Source organism: Geotrypetes seraphini, chromosome 3, assembly GCF_902459505.1.
Source record: "Geotrypetes seraphini chromosome 3, aGeoSer1.1, whole genome shotgun sequence".
Classification (NCBI taxonomy): Eukaryota; Metazoa; Chordata; class Amphibia; order Gymnophiona; family Dermophiidae; genus Geotrypetes; species Geotrypetes seraphini.
Genome location: NC_047086.1, coordinates 402,929,216 through 402,943,458, shown reverse-complemented (window position 1 = coordinate 402,943,458; position 14,243 = coordinate 402,929,216). Strand labels below are relative to the sequence as shown.

The window sequence follows — 14,243 nt, the reverse complement described above, 5'->3', positions numbered from 1 at the left end:
CACATTGTGTGGCTTTAATATTTTTTTTAACATATAATGCTACTCCACCTCCCTTTCTTCCTACCCTGTCTTTCCTGAATAGATTATAGCCTGGTATAATTATATCTAGGGTTACCAGACATCTGGATTTCCTTTTGAGGACATGTCCGGGGGTCTGGACGGCTTTTCAAAACCTGGCATCTTCTCCGGATTTTGGAAAGACTCCTCAAATCGCATCGGGCAGGGAGGAAGTCCACGCATGCGTGGATGCCACGTGATGATGCCCACATGCATGTGATGTCATCGCGTGACATCCCCGCCCCGCCTCCAACAAGAGCAGGCAGTGGGGCTAGGGTGGGCCTGGGGGTGGGTCCTGGTTCTCTGTGAGCCCTGTCTCCAAGACTGCCACTAAATCCATATCAGCCTCTTCCATCACAGCCTCTAGATTCTGTGAATGGGAGACTCCTCCTCTTCCTCCTCCTCATAGTGAATTCCACCTCCATACCTGGGATTCTTTTTTGTTCATGTGCTTTCATTCCTCACCAGTGGTGTAGCCAAAGGGATGGGGGGTCATTGGGGGCCTGCCCCCCTCCTTTGGGCTCAGGCTCCCTCCAAATGTGGAGCTGCTGTTAAATGGTTAAATTCCTCACACGTGCTCAGTGTACAGAAGAACCGAGCGTGCTCAGGAGTCCCAGCATTGGGGGGCTGGAGACAGACCACCAAGCTCTTCTTACTACAATAGCAGAAGGATGAGGTTTGGCTGGCAGGGCTTCAGCATCCCCACCAGAAAGGATACCTCTGAGCCCTCCCCATATCTACGTCCTTTGTATCTTGTCGATATCTCCAGCTCTTTCCTCCTCTAGGTGAGCACCATGAGCTCATCCTCTCTCTGCACTGCACCCCCTTCTCCTTTGACCTTGTTAGCTGGTTGGGAGACCCCTAGGTACCTACTTCATTTCTCTACATTTTCTTTGGACAGGAAGGATGGATCAAAATCTCCTTCCTTTTGAAACTGAAACTACAGCTTGGTGGTGCGCAAAGGAAGAGCGCCCATATTCACCAAAACCAATTAAAAGATCAAGGTGGTCACACAGGTCTGGGAAGTACCCATTGCAGCAACCTTCCGGGGGTGCTGTTGCACCTCTGCTTGGTATGTTCCCCTGCAGCAGTGGCCCCATGTTGTATAATGATGTCAAAAGGCCCTCACAAAAGGACACAGATCAAAGCTGGACCCAGCCCTGATGACATGGAGCTAAAGTAGGTCACTGAGACCCAGAATGCACTGGGCTAGGAGTTAGAAATCCAGGTCCATGGCCAACCTGAAGGCTTAAATTGTACACTGCCATGTGCAAAAGCCCCGAGCTAGCCTTCTGTTGCCTGGATTGTAAGTGCTGGGCTTGATTTGGAGTGAGGGGAGGAGGCAGGGGAGGGGTTGAGGTCATTATTGAAACGTGACACCTTGTGGTTGGATTCAGGCTCCCTGATTATAAGGTTCTGGAAGAAGACCTGGATTATGGCGCCTGGCCAGGGACTATCAGTATGAAACACAAAAAAAAGGGGAGGGGGTATGTAAAATCCACAAAATGAAGTCCACAAACAGAAAGAGTGGATTAAAACAGAAAGCACCGGGATGACTGCAGGATGCAAGATGAAAAACTTGAATAAAAATACATTATATGAAACACAAGGGATAAAACATTAAAGAGAACCGTGTGTCATATGCCTTCCTCAGAAGTCCATAAGACGGTCCTACAAACAGTGTAGTGGGCATTAGAACATTAAGAAACCTAACTGGAATTCCCTATGCATTCCCTGACGAAGGGGGGGATGCTCAACCCAGTAGTTAAGCCACACCCAGCCAGTCAGGAAATGCACAATGAATATGCATATAGATGTTATGGTATTTTCATATATATATATACAGTGGTACCTCGGAATCTGAACGCCCCAAAGCTTGAACGATTTGGAATCCAAACATTTTTTTTCTTCATTTTTGCTCCGGAATCCAAACGCTGCTTTGGAATCTGAACTACAAGCAGTGCTCAGCCCAAAGCTTCCCCTCTGACGCAGCTTCCTGTTTCCGCCTGGGGGGGGGGGAAGCTTTGGGCTGAACACCACTTGCAGCTGCCATTGCCGATCTTGCTGTCTTGCCACTGAGGATCCCGATCTAGCTGCCTCTGCTGCTGGGGGTCCCGATCTTGCTGTTTCTGCCAGGTAGGCCCGATCTTGCGGAGTTTGTGGGACTAAAGAACGGATTCATCCAGTTTCTATTCTTTTCAATGGGAAAAAAATCTTGGAACTCGAATGGGGTTCTGGAACGGATTAAGTTTGGATTCCAAGGTACTACTGTATATTTTTTTAAATATCTTTATTCATTTTAAAACCAAAAATAAGTGCAACATATACATACATTTTATACTTTAACAGCACTTAAATTCTATCAAATTCTATTTTATGACATACATATATCATCCCCCCTTTCTACATATCCAACAATTGCACTCAAAAGTATTTCCCCCCCCCCACCCTGGACGTGAATGATCAAAGGGCAAAATCAACAATCACTCCTTACAGAATTTTGTCAATGGCTCCCAAATATCCATAAATTTCCTATAATGTCCCTGTTGTATGGCCACCATACGTTCCATTTTAAAAGTATGACATAGAGATTCCCACCAAAAAGTATAATTTAACCGATCGCAGTTTTTCCAATTCCTCAAAATAAGTTGAATGGCAACCCCTGTCATAATAAAGAGGAGTTTATTATTATGGGAAGATATTTGACTTTTAGCCCTAATTATATACAGTATCATACGTCAATGCCACAGGATTTTCCAGTACTTCATTCACTTGATCCCAAATAGATCTCCAAAATTTAAGTATTCTCATATATTAAGTTTTACATTTTCAATGTTTTTCAAATATGCTCTATATGTTTTTATGCTTTTATGGTGTCCCCTGAAAAAGGCATTTATTAACACCGAAACCAGGATCCTTGTTGGGACTTTTTTTTATATCAATGAAGACTTTGGTTGGTTGAAAATACCTTTCCCTTACCTTTTCTCGTTGTACTGCAATTAATATACATGAAATTTCCTTATAATGGAGGTAGTGCATGTGGATTTATTTTTCTCATGCAGATTTATTGTGGATTGAGAGATGAACGATTATGCTACTGGATCCCAGCCTTGGTTTTTGTTCAACTCAGGGCATAAAGGAGCAAAGAGGAAAGGGTGGGTCAAAAGAAAAAGAAATAAGAATGGACCAGTGGCGTAGCAAGGGTGAGACGCACCCGGGGTGATGGTGCCCCTTCTCTGCCCCCCCTCCACATGCTCCTTCCCCGCCCCCTCCTGCGGCACACACGCTGCTTCCCTTCCCCTGTACCTCTGTAACATTCCTGGTGTGAGCAGCAACCCCTAAGCTTCTGTCGCACCAGAATTGGCTCTGACATCACTTCCTAGGCACGGGTCCAGGAAGTCATGTCAGAAGAGGAGCCAATTCTGGTGCTACAGCAGCTTGGGGGTTGCTGCTCCCAACAGGAACATTACAGAGGCTCGGGAAGGGAAGGGAAGGAGCAGGAAGGAGCGGAAGGGCGGAGCAGGAAGGGCGGAGAAGGGAAGGAGCAGGAAGGGCGGAGAAGAGGACAGGTGCCTTTACCCTCACTAGGATGGCGCCCGAAGGGGACCACCTCTTCTTACTACACCACTGGAATGGACTAAGCCTAGGAAGCCACAGTTGTCCTTCCCATGAGCTGACCCTCAGCCCATAACCAGCAGGATGCCATGGGTGTGGGATATGTGTGTGCTGAGAGCAGGTAAGGAATGCTCTCCCATTTGTTCTAGGCCTTTCCCATCAGATTGCACTATGATCCGCTGACAAGTAAAGTGTATGAGCTAGACAGAGACTCTTCCAGCAAATCAGGACAGCAACCAAAACTCCCCAGCTATGGAGCAACAGATGAGGAGCGAGAACGCACACTGGAGTGGCTGAAACAGGAACGCTGGCCCCCGTTTAAAACGTGAGTATTAAGGCAGTATCTGTGATAATGGAGCTGATGGCAGCAGTGCGGCTGGGGCTTTTGCTACCAGGGTGACCCCAGCTGACTAAGAAAGGCATTACATGTTCACCTCACAATAGGCTTCATTCACAAACCTTGAGCAGTCAGAAAAACTGGAAAAAATTATAAAAAAATAAAATTGTGGAACATGTAGACAAACATGATTTAATGGGGCAGAGTCAGCATGGGTTAGATCTTGCCTCACCAATTTGCTTGACTTCTTTGAAGGTGTGAATAACATGTGGATAAAGGTGAGCCGGTTGCTGTTGTGTATTTAGGTTTTCAGAAAGCTTTTGATAAAGTTCCTCGTGAGGGGCTCCTTAGAAAATTGAAGAGTCATGGGATGGGTGGCAAAGTTCAGATGTGGATTAGGAATTGGTTATTTGATGGAAAACAGAGGATAGGGTTAAATGGCCATTTTTCTTAGTGGATGAGAGTAAATAGTGGAGTGCCGCAGGGATCTATACTGGGACCCATGCTATTTAACTTATTTATAAATGATCTGGAAATTGGAACGACGAGTGAAGTGATTAAATTTGCAGATGACACTAAACTGGTTCAAAGTTGTTAAAACACATGCGGATTATCTAACATTGTAGGCAGACCTTAGGAAATTGGAAGACTGGGCGTCCAAATGGCAGATGAAATTTTATGTGGACAAATGCAAAGTAATGCATATTGGGAAGAATAACTCAAATCACAGTTACCAGATGCTAGGGTCCATCTTGGGGGTTAGCGCCCAAGAAAGGGATCTAGGTGTCATTGTAGACAATATAATGAAACCTTCTGCCTAATGTGCGGCAGCGGCCAAAAAAGCAAACAAGATGCTAAGAATTATTTTAAAAAGGGATGGTTAACAAGACTAAAGATATTATAATGCCTCTGTATCGCTCCATGATGCGATCTCACCTGGAGTATTGCGTTCAGTTCTGGTCTCCTTATCTCAAGAAAGATATAGTGGCGCTAGAAAAGGTTCAAAGAACGACCAAGATGGTAAAGAGGATGGAACTCCTCTCGTATGAGGAAAGACTAAAAAGGTTAGGGCTCGTCAGCTTGGAAAAGAGACGGCTGAGGCAAGATATGATTGAAGTCTACAAAATCCTGACTGGAGTAGAACGGGTAAAAGTGGATCGATTTTTCACTCTGTCAAAAATGTCAAAGACTAGGGGACACTCAATGAAGTTACAGGGAAATACTTTTAAAACCAATAGGAGGAAATATTTTTTTACTCAGAGAATAGTTAAGCTCTGGAATGCGTTGTCAGAGGATGTGGTAAGAGCGGATAGCGTAGCTGGTTTTAAGAAAGGTTTGGACAAGTTCCTGGAGGAAAAGTCCATAGTCTGTTATTGTGAAAGACATGGGGGAAGCCACTGCTTGCCCTGGATTGCTAGCATGGAATATTGCTACACCTTGGGTTTTGGCCAGGTACTAGGGATCTGGCTTGGCCACCGTGAGAACAGGCTACTAGGCTTGATGGACCATTAGTCTGACCTAATAAAGCTATTCTTATGTTCTTATGAAAATTAAAACAATAACAAGAAGAACGAATGACCTACATTACAAAAAAGGTTTAAATAAATAATTTTTTAATAATTTCCTAAACTGCTGATAAGAGACAGAGCTGATTGTGAAACCTACAAACTCTGTCCGAAGAAGCTGCCTGGAAAGAGAAAATAATTCTTATTTAAGCGGCCCTATACTGATGGAAAAACAAAGAAATTACAATTACATCTTGGGCATCCTGAATGGAGAAATGTTCCACAAGATAATCAGATGCATCCAAACTAAATCGAACCCTCTCTTTAATTGGTAACCAATGTAACTTTTGGTTAATAAGGTGTGACGTGATCCAACTTTTTCAGACTGAAAATCAATTGAACTGCAATTGAACTGCAACTCCTGATAACCCACTCAATATACAATATGACAGTAATTCAAAATGCTTAAAGACTGCACCAACAAAGTGAAAGAAATATCAAAATACGGTCTAATGGCTCGTAATTTCCACAACATATAGAAACTCTTCCTTCTAAAGCATCTTATTTTAATTAATTCTAAGATTTTGATCTAGAATAACCCCCAGAATTCTGATAGTAGGATTGATTGGGTACAAGATTCCATTCAAATTTATGCTCATTTTGATTTTTTTCATAATAGCATAAGAGTTGCCATATTAGGACAGGCCGAAAGTCCATCAAGCCCAGTTTCCAACAGTGGCCAACCCAGGTCCCAAGAACCTGGCAGAAACCCAAAGAGTAGCAACATTCCAGAGCTGAGATTGTGATGTCATAATGCCTCATTCCACCAATGCCCAAAAGCCAATCTCATCCGTGATGTCACAATGGCTTGATTATCCTATACTTGACTCACGTAAGAACATAAGAATAGCCATACTGGGACAGACTGAAGGTCCATCAAGCCCAGTATCCTGTTTCCAACAGTGGCCAACCCAGGTCCCAAGTACCTAACTAGATCCCAAGTAGTAAAACAGATTTTATGCTGCTTATTCTAGGAATAAGCAGTGGGTTTCCCCAAGCCATCTCAATAATGGCTCAATAATAATTTATCCAAACCTCTTTTAAACCCCGCTAAGCTAACTGATTTCACTACATTCTCCGGCAACAAATTCCAGAATTTAATTACACGTTGTGTGAAGCAATATTTTCTCCGTTTAAAAAAAAAATCTACTACTTAGTAGCTTCATCGCACGTCCCCTAGTCCTAGTCTTGGAAGGGGTGGCATAAAAGGATTTTGTTTTGTCTGTGTTAAGATTTAGCTTAAAATTGGTCATCCATAATTCTACAGTTGTAATTGTAGTGGAAATTAACTGCATAGCTTGAGAAAATGATGACTATATTGGCATTGCAATTATAATATCAACTGCATAGCTATAAAACGTCACACCTGGAAGGCAAATCTGTCTGAAAGAGATCACTTTGAGCTCCTTTTATCAAGCCGCGCTAGCAGTTTAATGCACATAAGAGCGTGCGTTAAACCGCCGGCCATGCTAGCCACTAATGCCTGCCTTGAGCAAGTGGTAGTTTTTTGGTCAGCGTGGGGGTTAGCGCGTGATTAAAAGTCGTGCGCACTAACCCTGCTAGCGCAGCTTGATAAAAGGAGCCCGCATCAGCTGTGCTCAGTAGTACTGCCCGAGTCAGGAAAAAAAAAATTTTGATTCGATTCAGCCTATTGAATCAATTTTTCAATTCGATTTTCCTTCCCAATTGGGTGTTTTTTGCAAACATCCTAGTGGGTTTATTTTATACTCTCTTCACCCCATTTGCCCTCTCCTACCCAAACAAGAAAATTTCTTCTTTTCGCTCATTTTTTAAAGCTGATGTAGGAAAGCAATCAATTCATGTGAGAAGTGTGGGCAGGAATAACAAAGTCCAGGGCCAATTATGTTTTTTTCCACAGACATTTATAGTGTTAGAATTCACAGAAAGGGCACAGAACAGCCAGGGAATACACATAGGAACAGCCAAGACGATTATTAATACCCTGGGACTCTTTTTATTTTAATCTTTATTCATTTTTAAACTTTCAATGAGTGTAACATAAGATACATCACTTAATATACCATCAAATTCAAACTCACATCAAATATCCCTCCCCCCTTATACCCAACATTTGTTCTTAAGCATAAGAGATCATAAAGTATTCCCTCCCCCCCTCCCCACCCTGGACGTATGTGCAAAAAAGGGGGGAAAAAATAAATTATAATCATTCTGTATAGTATTTTGTTAATGGCTCCCAAACATCCCTAAATTTCTTAAAATGCCCGCTCCATTTTAAAGATTTGGCATAACGAATTCCACCCAAAATTATAATTCTACCAATCCCAATTTTTCCAGTTTTTCATAATTTGTTGTCATGATGAGCAAAAATGTATTATTATTAGAAGAGATTTGACTCTTGGCTCTCACGGAAGTACCAAACAACACCGCGTCATATGATAATGCCACCAAATTTTCCAGCGGATTGTTCACTTGGCCCCAAATGGATTTCCAAAAACTAAGGGCTCCTTTTACAAAAGTGCGCTAACAGGGTTAACGTGCGTGACTTTTCATCACGCGCTAACCCCCACGCTGGCCAAAAACTACCACCTTAGCATTTTTTTTTTTTGCTACTTCAGCTTGTCTGCGGTGTAGAGAGCTGCACGGGAACGGGGACGACAGGAATCCCGCGGGACCCGCGGGCATCCCGCGGGTTCCCCCTTCGGGTCACGGGGATCCCGTGGGGACGCCCCTAGGGTCGCAGGGATCCCGTGGGGACACCCCCTAGGGTCGCGGGGATCCCATGGGGACGCCTCCGAGGGTCGCGGGGCTCCTGCGGGGCTGGATGTACTCAGTCGCGCGGCTCTTCTTCTCCCTACCTTCTCTGCTTGCAGCACAGAGTCTTTCCGACGTCAGCGCTGACGTCGGAGGCGAGGGAGGGCTTAAACAAAGCTTAAACAAAGCCCTCCCTCCCTCCAACATCAGCGCTAACGTCGGGAAGACTTCCGTTCGGCTCTGTGCTGCAGGCAGGGCAGGTAAGGAGAAGGAGAGTAGCCTCGCGGTTCGAGTGGCTACCAAGGGAGGGGGGCGGTCCACCCCGCCCCGGTTGTAGCACAGCTGGCCAGGTCCCCTTACTTTTGTGGCACTTCCCCGACCGACCGATAACAGCCCGGGTCCGACAATCCTCCCTGCCCTGTAGCCGCAAATCTAAATTACCTTCTTATAGCAGCTGTAAGAAGGTAATTTAGATTTGCGGTTAAGGGCAGGGAGGTTTGTCGGACCGGGGCTGTTGTCGGTCAGTCGGGGAAGTGCCACAAAAGTAAGGGGACCTGGCCAGCTGTGCTGCACCCGGGGCGGTAGAGAAGGAGGGGGGGAGAAGGACGCTGAAAGGCCATGGTGAAGACAGGGGGGGGAAGGACTCTGAAAGCACTTGAAGACAGAGGAGGGAGAAGGACGCTGAAAGCACATGGGGGAATACAAAGGGGTGGAGAAGGACGCTGAAAGGCCATGGGAAGGGCGGGGGGGAAGGACTCTGAAAGCACTTGTGGAAGACAGAGGGGGGAGAAGGATGCTGAAAGCACATGGGGAAGACAAAGGGGTGGAGAAGGACGCTGAAAGGCCATGGGGAAGACAGAGAGGGAGAAGGACGCTGAAAGGACATGGGGAAGATGGGGGGAGAAGGACATTGAAAGGAAATGAGGAAGAGAGAGTAGAGAGAAGACGCTGGCAGGGAAGAAGACAGATGCTAGACTATGGGGGGAGCGGAGAGAAGAAGATGGGTGCCAGACCAATTTGGAAGGGGGAAGAAAGGGAGAGGCACAGTAACAGAGCAAATGGAAGATGCAGAAGGAAGAGAGACAGTGGGTGGAAGGAATTGAATGAGAACATGAGGAAAGCAGAAACCAGGCAACAAAGGTAGGAAAAGAATTCTATTTCTTTTTTTTTTTTTTTTTTGCTTCAGGATAAAATAGTATATTAGTTGTGTTGATAAAAATTTATAAACATTAGAGGCTCTGGTAGAAACCCGTTTACAAAGTATGTATTCTTCCCAATTAATATTTTCAAATTAATAAAGTCTTTTTGCTTATTTGTAAATGGGTTTCTACCAGAGCCTTTAATTCAGTAGCATAATTAAATGAAATAACTATTTCTGAAGTTTATAGGGACGGGCGGGGACGGAGGGGATTCCTCGCGGGGACGGGTGGGGACGGAGGGATTCCTCACGGGGACGGGTGGGGACGGGTGGGATTCCTCGCGGGGACGGGTGGGACTTTGGCGGGGACGGGTGGGATTTCTGTCCCCGTGCAACTCTCTACATTGGACCCCTGAGGAAGGCGTGTTCGCCAAAAAACGGACCGTATAGGGTCCGGGTGGATTTTTATCACAGTATTTTTTATCATTGTACTTTTTTAATTGAATTTTCATGTTTTTATATGTCAGTGTTTAATAAATTATCTCCAGAACATCTGTATTCCACAATTTTTGTTTTCAAAAACTACCGCCTGCTCAAGAGGATGCGGTAGCGGCCAGCGCGTCTGGCGCTGTAGCGTGCACTATCACGTGCGTTAAACTGCTAACGCGCCTTTGTAAAAGGAGCTCTAAGTATCAATGGACAATAGAATAATAAATGATCTAATGTCCCAGCTTCGAGATGTCTAATTTCTGCAAACGAACTGGGGTCCAAACTGCTCTATGTAATAAGAAAAACCAAGTTTGTCTCATAGATACCCTGGGACCTTTATTAAAGGATACTCACAACAGGCCGGAGCAGGAGGTGCACACGAAGCTTCTGACGGTGATGTCAATTTATGTCCCCCCCCCGTGCTGCTCACACTCAAAGCAGTGGCGGTTGGGCAGGCTGGAGCCCAGCTCCTGTACTCGCCGACCCCCGACCTCGTCCTGCTCCTTCGCGGGCTTCTTCACCATAACGGCAGTGACAGACAACGAGGGGAGATGCGGAACCGTTTCTAGACTAGGCCCCCTTCTACTAAACCTCGCTAGTGGGTTTTATCGCCGGGAGCTGTGCTGAACGCTGCACGCAGCTCCCGACGCTCATAGGAACTCTATGAGAATCGGGAACAACGTGCAGCATTCAGCGCGGCTCCCGGCGATACAAACCGCTAGCGCGGTTTAGTAGAAAGGGGCCTAACCTTCACTCGCCCACCGTTTCCCTCACCAGCCGCGAGCCACCATAGGAAGTGGGGGAACTCACCCGCCCCACCAATCGCCTACCAGCTCTCTCCCCGAAGGGGAAGAAAGAAGGCGAGAGCAACACCCACTCACACACCTCAGATACAATCCGTGCCACGCGTAACCCCACCCCGAAGCAACAGCAGCCAATCCATGGGCACCGAATCGACAAGGTCAATTTTTTTAAAAAAGGGAATCGATTTGAATCGATTCACCCGAAGTGAATCGGTGAATCGATTTGAATCGGAAATCGGGCAGCACTAGTGCTCAGGCTCTGTGAGACTGAGCAGAGTCTGAGCTGCCTGAATGTAGAAATACCTTGTGATATCAACATCAGACAAATCAGTAATGCATTACATGAAAACAGGAAGAAAGAATAAAACCTGAAAAACATGCATGTGAAAACAAGAAGAAACAACAAAACCCCCCACAGAATATATGCACAGTAATGCATCACATTAAAACAAGAAAAATGTCTGCACTAATGCAAGTTTCAAGTTTATTATAAAATTTGATTAATCGCTTATTCCAAATTCTAAGCGATGAACAAATCGATAAAATTACAAAGTTAGGGGAGACAAACATAACTAACAAAAAAGACTAAATCTACGAAACATAATAAAAACCAACTTTGCAAACATAATAAAACACAAGGAAAGAATAGGAAAGAAATACAATCTGATTAATAAAAAGAAAGACAATTAAAATCAAAAACAATAGGAAGGGGAAGGACACAAAAGATATAAAGATAAAATGAAACTCCTAAGCAAAGCTGAAAAAAGCAATAAAACCTGAAAAACACCTGTAGTAATGCATAAAAAAGAAGAAATAATAAGAGCTGAAAAACATGCACAGTAACGCATCACATCTAAAGCAAAATTTCCATCACATCAGCCATCCAGTAAAGCTACCACTAATTCTTCCATGCAATCTTTTTAGTTTGTCTGGATAGCTTGAGTGGGTCACTTTAAGTGTGTCAGGGGCTGGCATGGGCTAGGAGGCTGTTTGCACCAAGTCTTGTCCCATAAGTCATATGGGAATGACATTGTAGGTGGTGAATCAAATGTCACTACTCCTGGCGCTCTAGCCAAGCTTTACAGCTCTTGATTTGACTGCTTTTCCCCAGAACTCTTCTTTACCTGGAGTACAAGTTGGCAAAGTTACTGCTCCGTCGGCTGGACGATCAGCACCCGGTGAGTCGCCATGGGATTCGCGGGTACAGCTGTCACTCTAATAGCACCACGGTATCCAGTCTCCCCAGCCACTCCTCCACACCTGGAGCCCCACAGCCATCACCTTCACAGGGACTGTCAGGGATGAACGCGGCACCGCTTCAGAGGATGCCCAGCCGCACACACAGCACCCCTGCCAACATAGGTATGTCACGGTGTATAGGTGATGATGTCCAGTGGTAGCTCTGAGATTCTCGTCTGCTTACTTTTCACAGTAAACATCCCCTTTCTTTTGCCCTAGAATGTATAGCCTAGAACAGGGGTTAGGCAATTCCGGTCTTTGAGAGCCGGAGCCAGGTCAGGTTTTCAGGATATCCACAATAAATATGCATGCGAGAGATTTGCATCTCAAGGAGGCGGTGCATGCAAATCCATCTCATACATATTCATTGTGGATATCCTGAAAACCTGACCTGCCTGTGGCTCTTGAGGACCAGAACTGCCTACCCCTGGCCTAGAATGTTCCTTCCAGAGCAGAGAAAAAACATGCATGTGAGACAACTTGTGATGTATTTCAGATTCAGAGGACGGGCTGGGGAGGGTTTCGATGGAGACTCCAGTAGATGGAACCAGTGGCGTACCTAGGGTATGTGGCACCCGGGGCCCATCATTTTTTTGACACCCCCCCCCCCCATGGAAAAATTTTTTTTTTTTTTGCAATAACCATGAAATGGAATAAATGGTCAGAATAGAAACAGGCAGTGAAAATTTTCTTTTATTGAACCTCATTTATGTAACCATTATTCCAAACATAACATAACATAAATTATGTCGGAATTGTCATGACATCAGAAGTACATATGGAGTAGTTGCAGGTGATGCTTGGGACAGTTCTGATTATGTTAGTTTGGTTTTATGTGTTTTTTGAATAGAAGGGTTTTTATTTCTTTTTTTAAGGTTTTGTAGTTTGTGGTCGAGGTCAATAGGTTGTAGAGTTGGGGGTCAAGTGTTGCAGCTCGAATGGCTAGGAGGTTGTCGAACAGTTTTTTTCTTTTGACGTTTTTGGTTGGAGGGTGTGTGAATGGTGCGTGAGTTCTCCTATGTCTGTTTGAAGTGGATTGAATTATTTAGCTGAAGAAATTAGTTACCCCCCCATTCCACACACATTAATTCTCTTCCATTTTTGTTCCCATTATAAAAAAACACTGATAAGTTCCCAGGAAAAAAATACATTAAAATAAGAAGTGAAAACAAAGGCCCCTACAGATGAGAACATAACATAAGAATAGCCTAACTGGGTCACACCAATGGTCCATCATGCCCAGTAGCCCATTCTCATGGTAGCCAATAGTGCTGCCCGATTCAGAGAAAAATATTTCATTCGATTCGATTCACCCTGTTGAATCGATTTTTCGATTAGATTCACTGTTAATGACACCGCTTTTTAAGTTTAAACAAAGTATAACAATAAATTTCACAACAACAATAAATTTCACAAAGTACTTAAAAAAAAAAAATCACATTTTTCCATTAAAGCAGTTCTGGAGACATTTGCTTGAACAGTCTTTTTTCCCAGTCCATAAGCAAGCAATATGAAAAAGATTTCCTTAATTATCTACTCAAACATTTTTGCTATTTACTTTCATTGTACCTAGACTATTATTCAGTAGAAAAAATTTAGTTTGTTCAATCAAGCAGAACATTCACTCATAGAAGTCCAATGTCCACACAGGATTTGATTGAACAAACCATATTTTTTCTACTGAATAATAGTTTAGGTATACTGAATAGCAAAAATGTTAAAGCCACACAGAAAAGCAGTAAAAGTCAATAGGTTCTCCAAGTGGGAACAACCTGATGTCTCAGCACTTGAGGAAAAGACCACGTAATAATGTTTATAAGATAAATCATATAAATGATTATACTAAAGCAGGGTGTCCTCAGCGTGAGAGGTAAGCGAGAGGAGAGAATTCTCCAGTGCTTTACACAATAAGGCTCCTCTGCCTGCAGTGCACACCATCATAGGACACCTCAGGTGTGCTCAAATTAATCAATGTGATAAATTAAACAGTGATAAACAATTGGTCAATCACAAGAGTGCAAGATCAAACAGGTTGTTCCCACTCAGAGAACCTATTGACTTTACTGCTTTTCTGTGTGAGTAGATAATTAAGCAAATTTCTGATAGCCTACAGAACTGATTCTCACCTTCCATCCCCAGCCCCCAAGACTTACCAGACCCCCCCTGCCGATGCATTTACTTACTGCCTGAACTGGATATTAAATCGTGGGGAAGAGAGGAGAAATGCGGGGAAAGAGCCAGCCAAAACTAGTATTTGTTGCTGCTGA

General features: G+C 44.2%; 1 protein-coding gene across 1 annotated transcript in view; it reads left to right on the top strand.

Moving 5' to 3' along the window:
* Nucleotides 1-14,243, top strand: part of LOC117357305 — an 86,836-nt gene that overhangs the window by 14,210 nt on the left and 58,383 nt on the right. Inside the window, exons 3-4 of the mRNA XM_033937676.1 lie at nucleotides 3,822-3,997; nucleotides 11,849-12,099. Coding sequence (XP_033793567.1) covers nucleotides 3,822-3,997; nucleotides 11,849-12,099 — 427 coding nt within the window. The remainder of the gene's footprint in view (nucleotides 1-3,821; nucleotides 3,998-11,848; nucleotides 12,100-14,243) is intronic.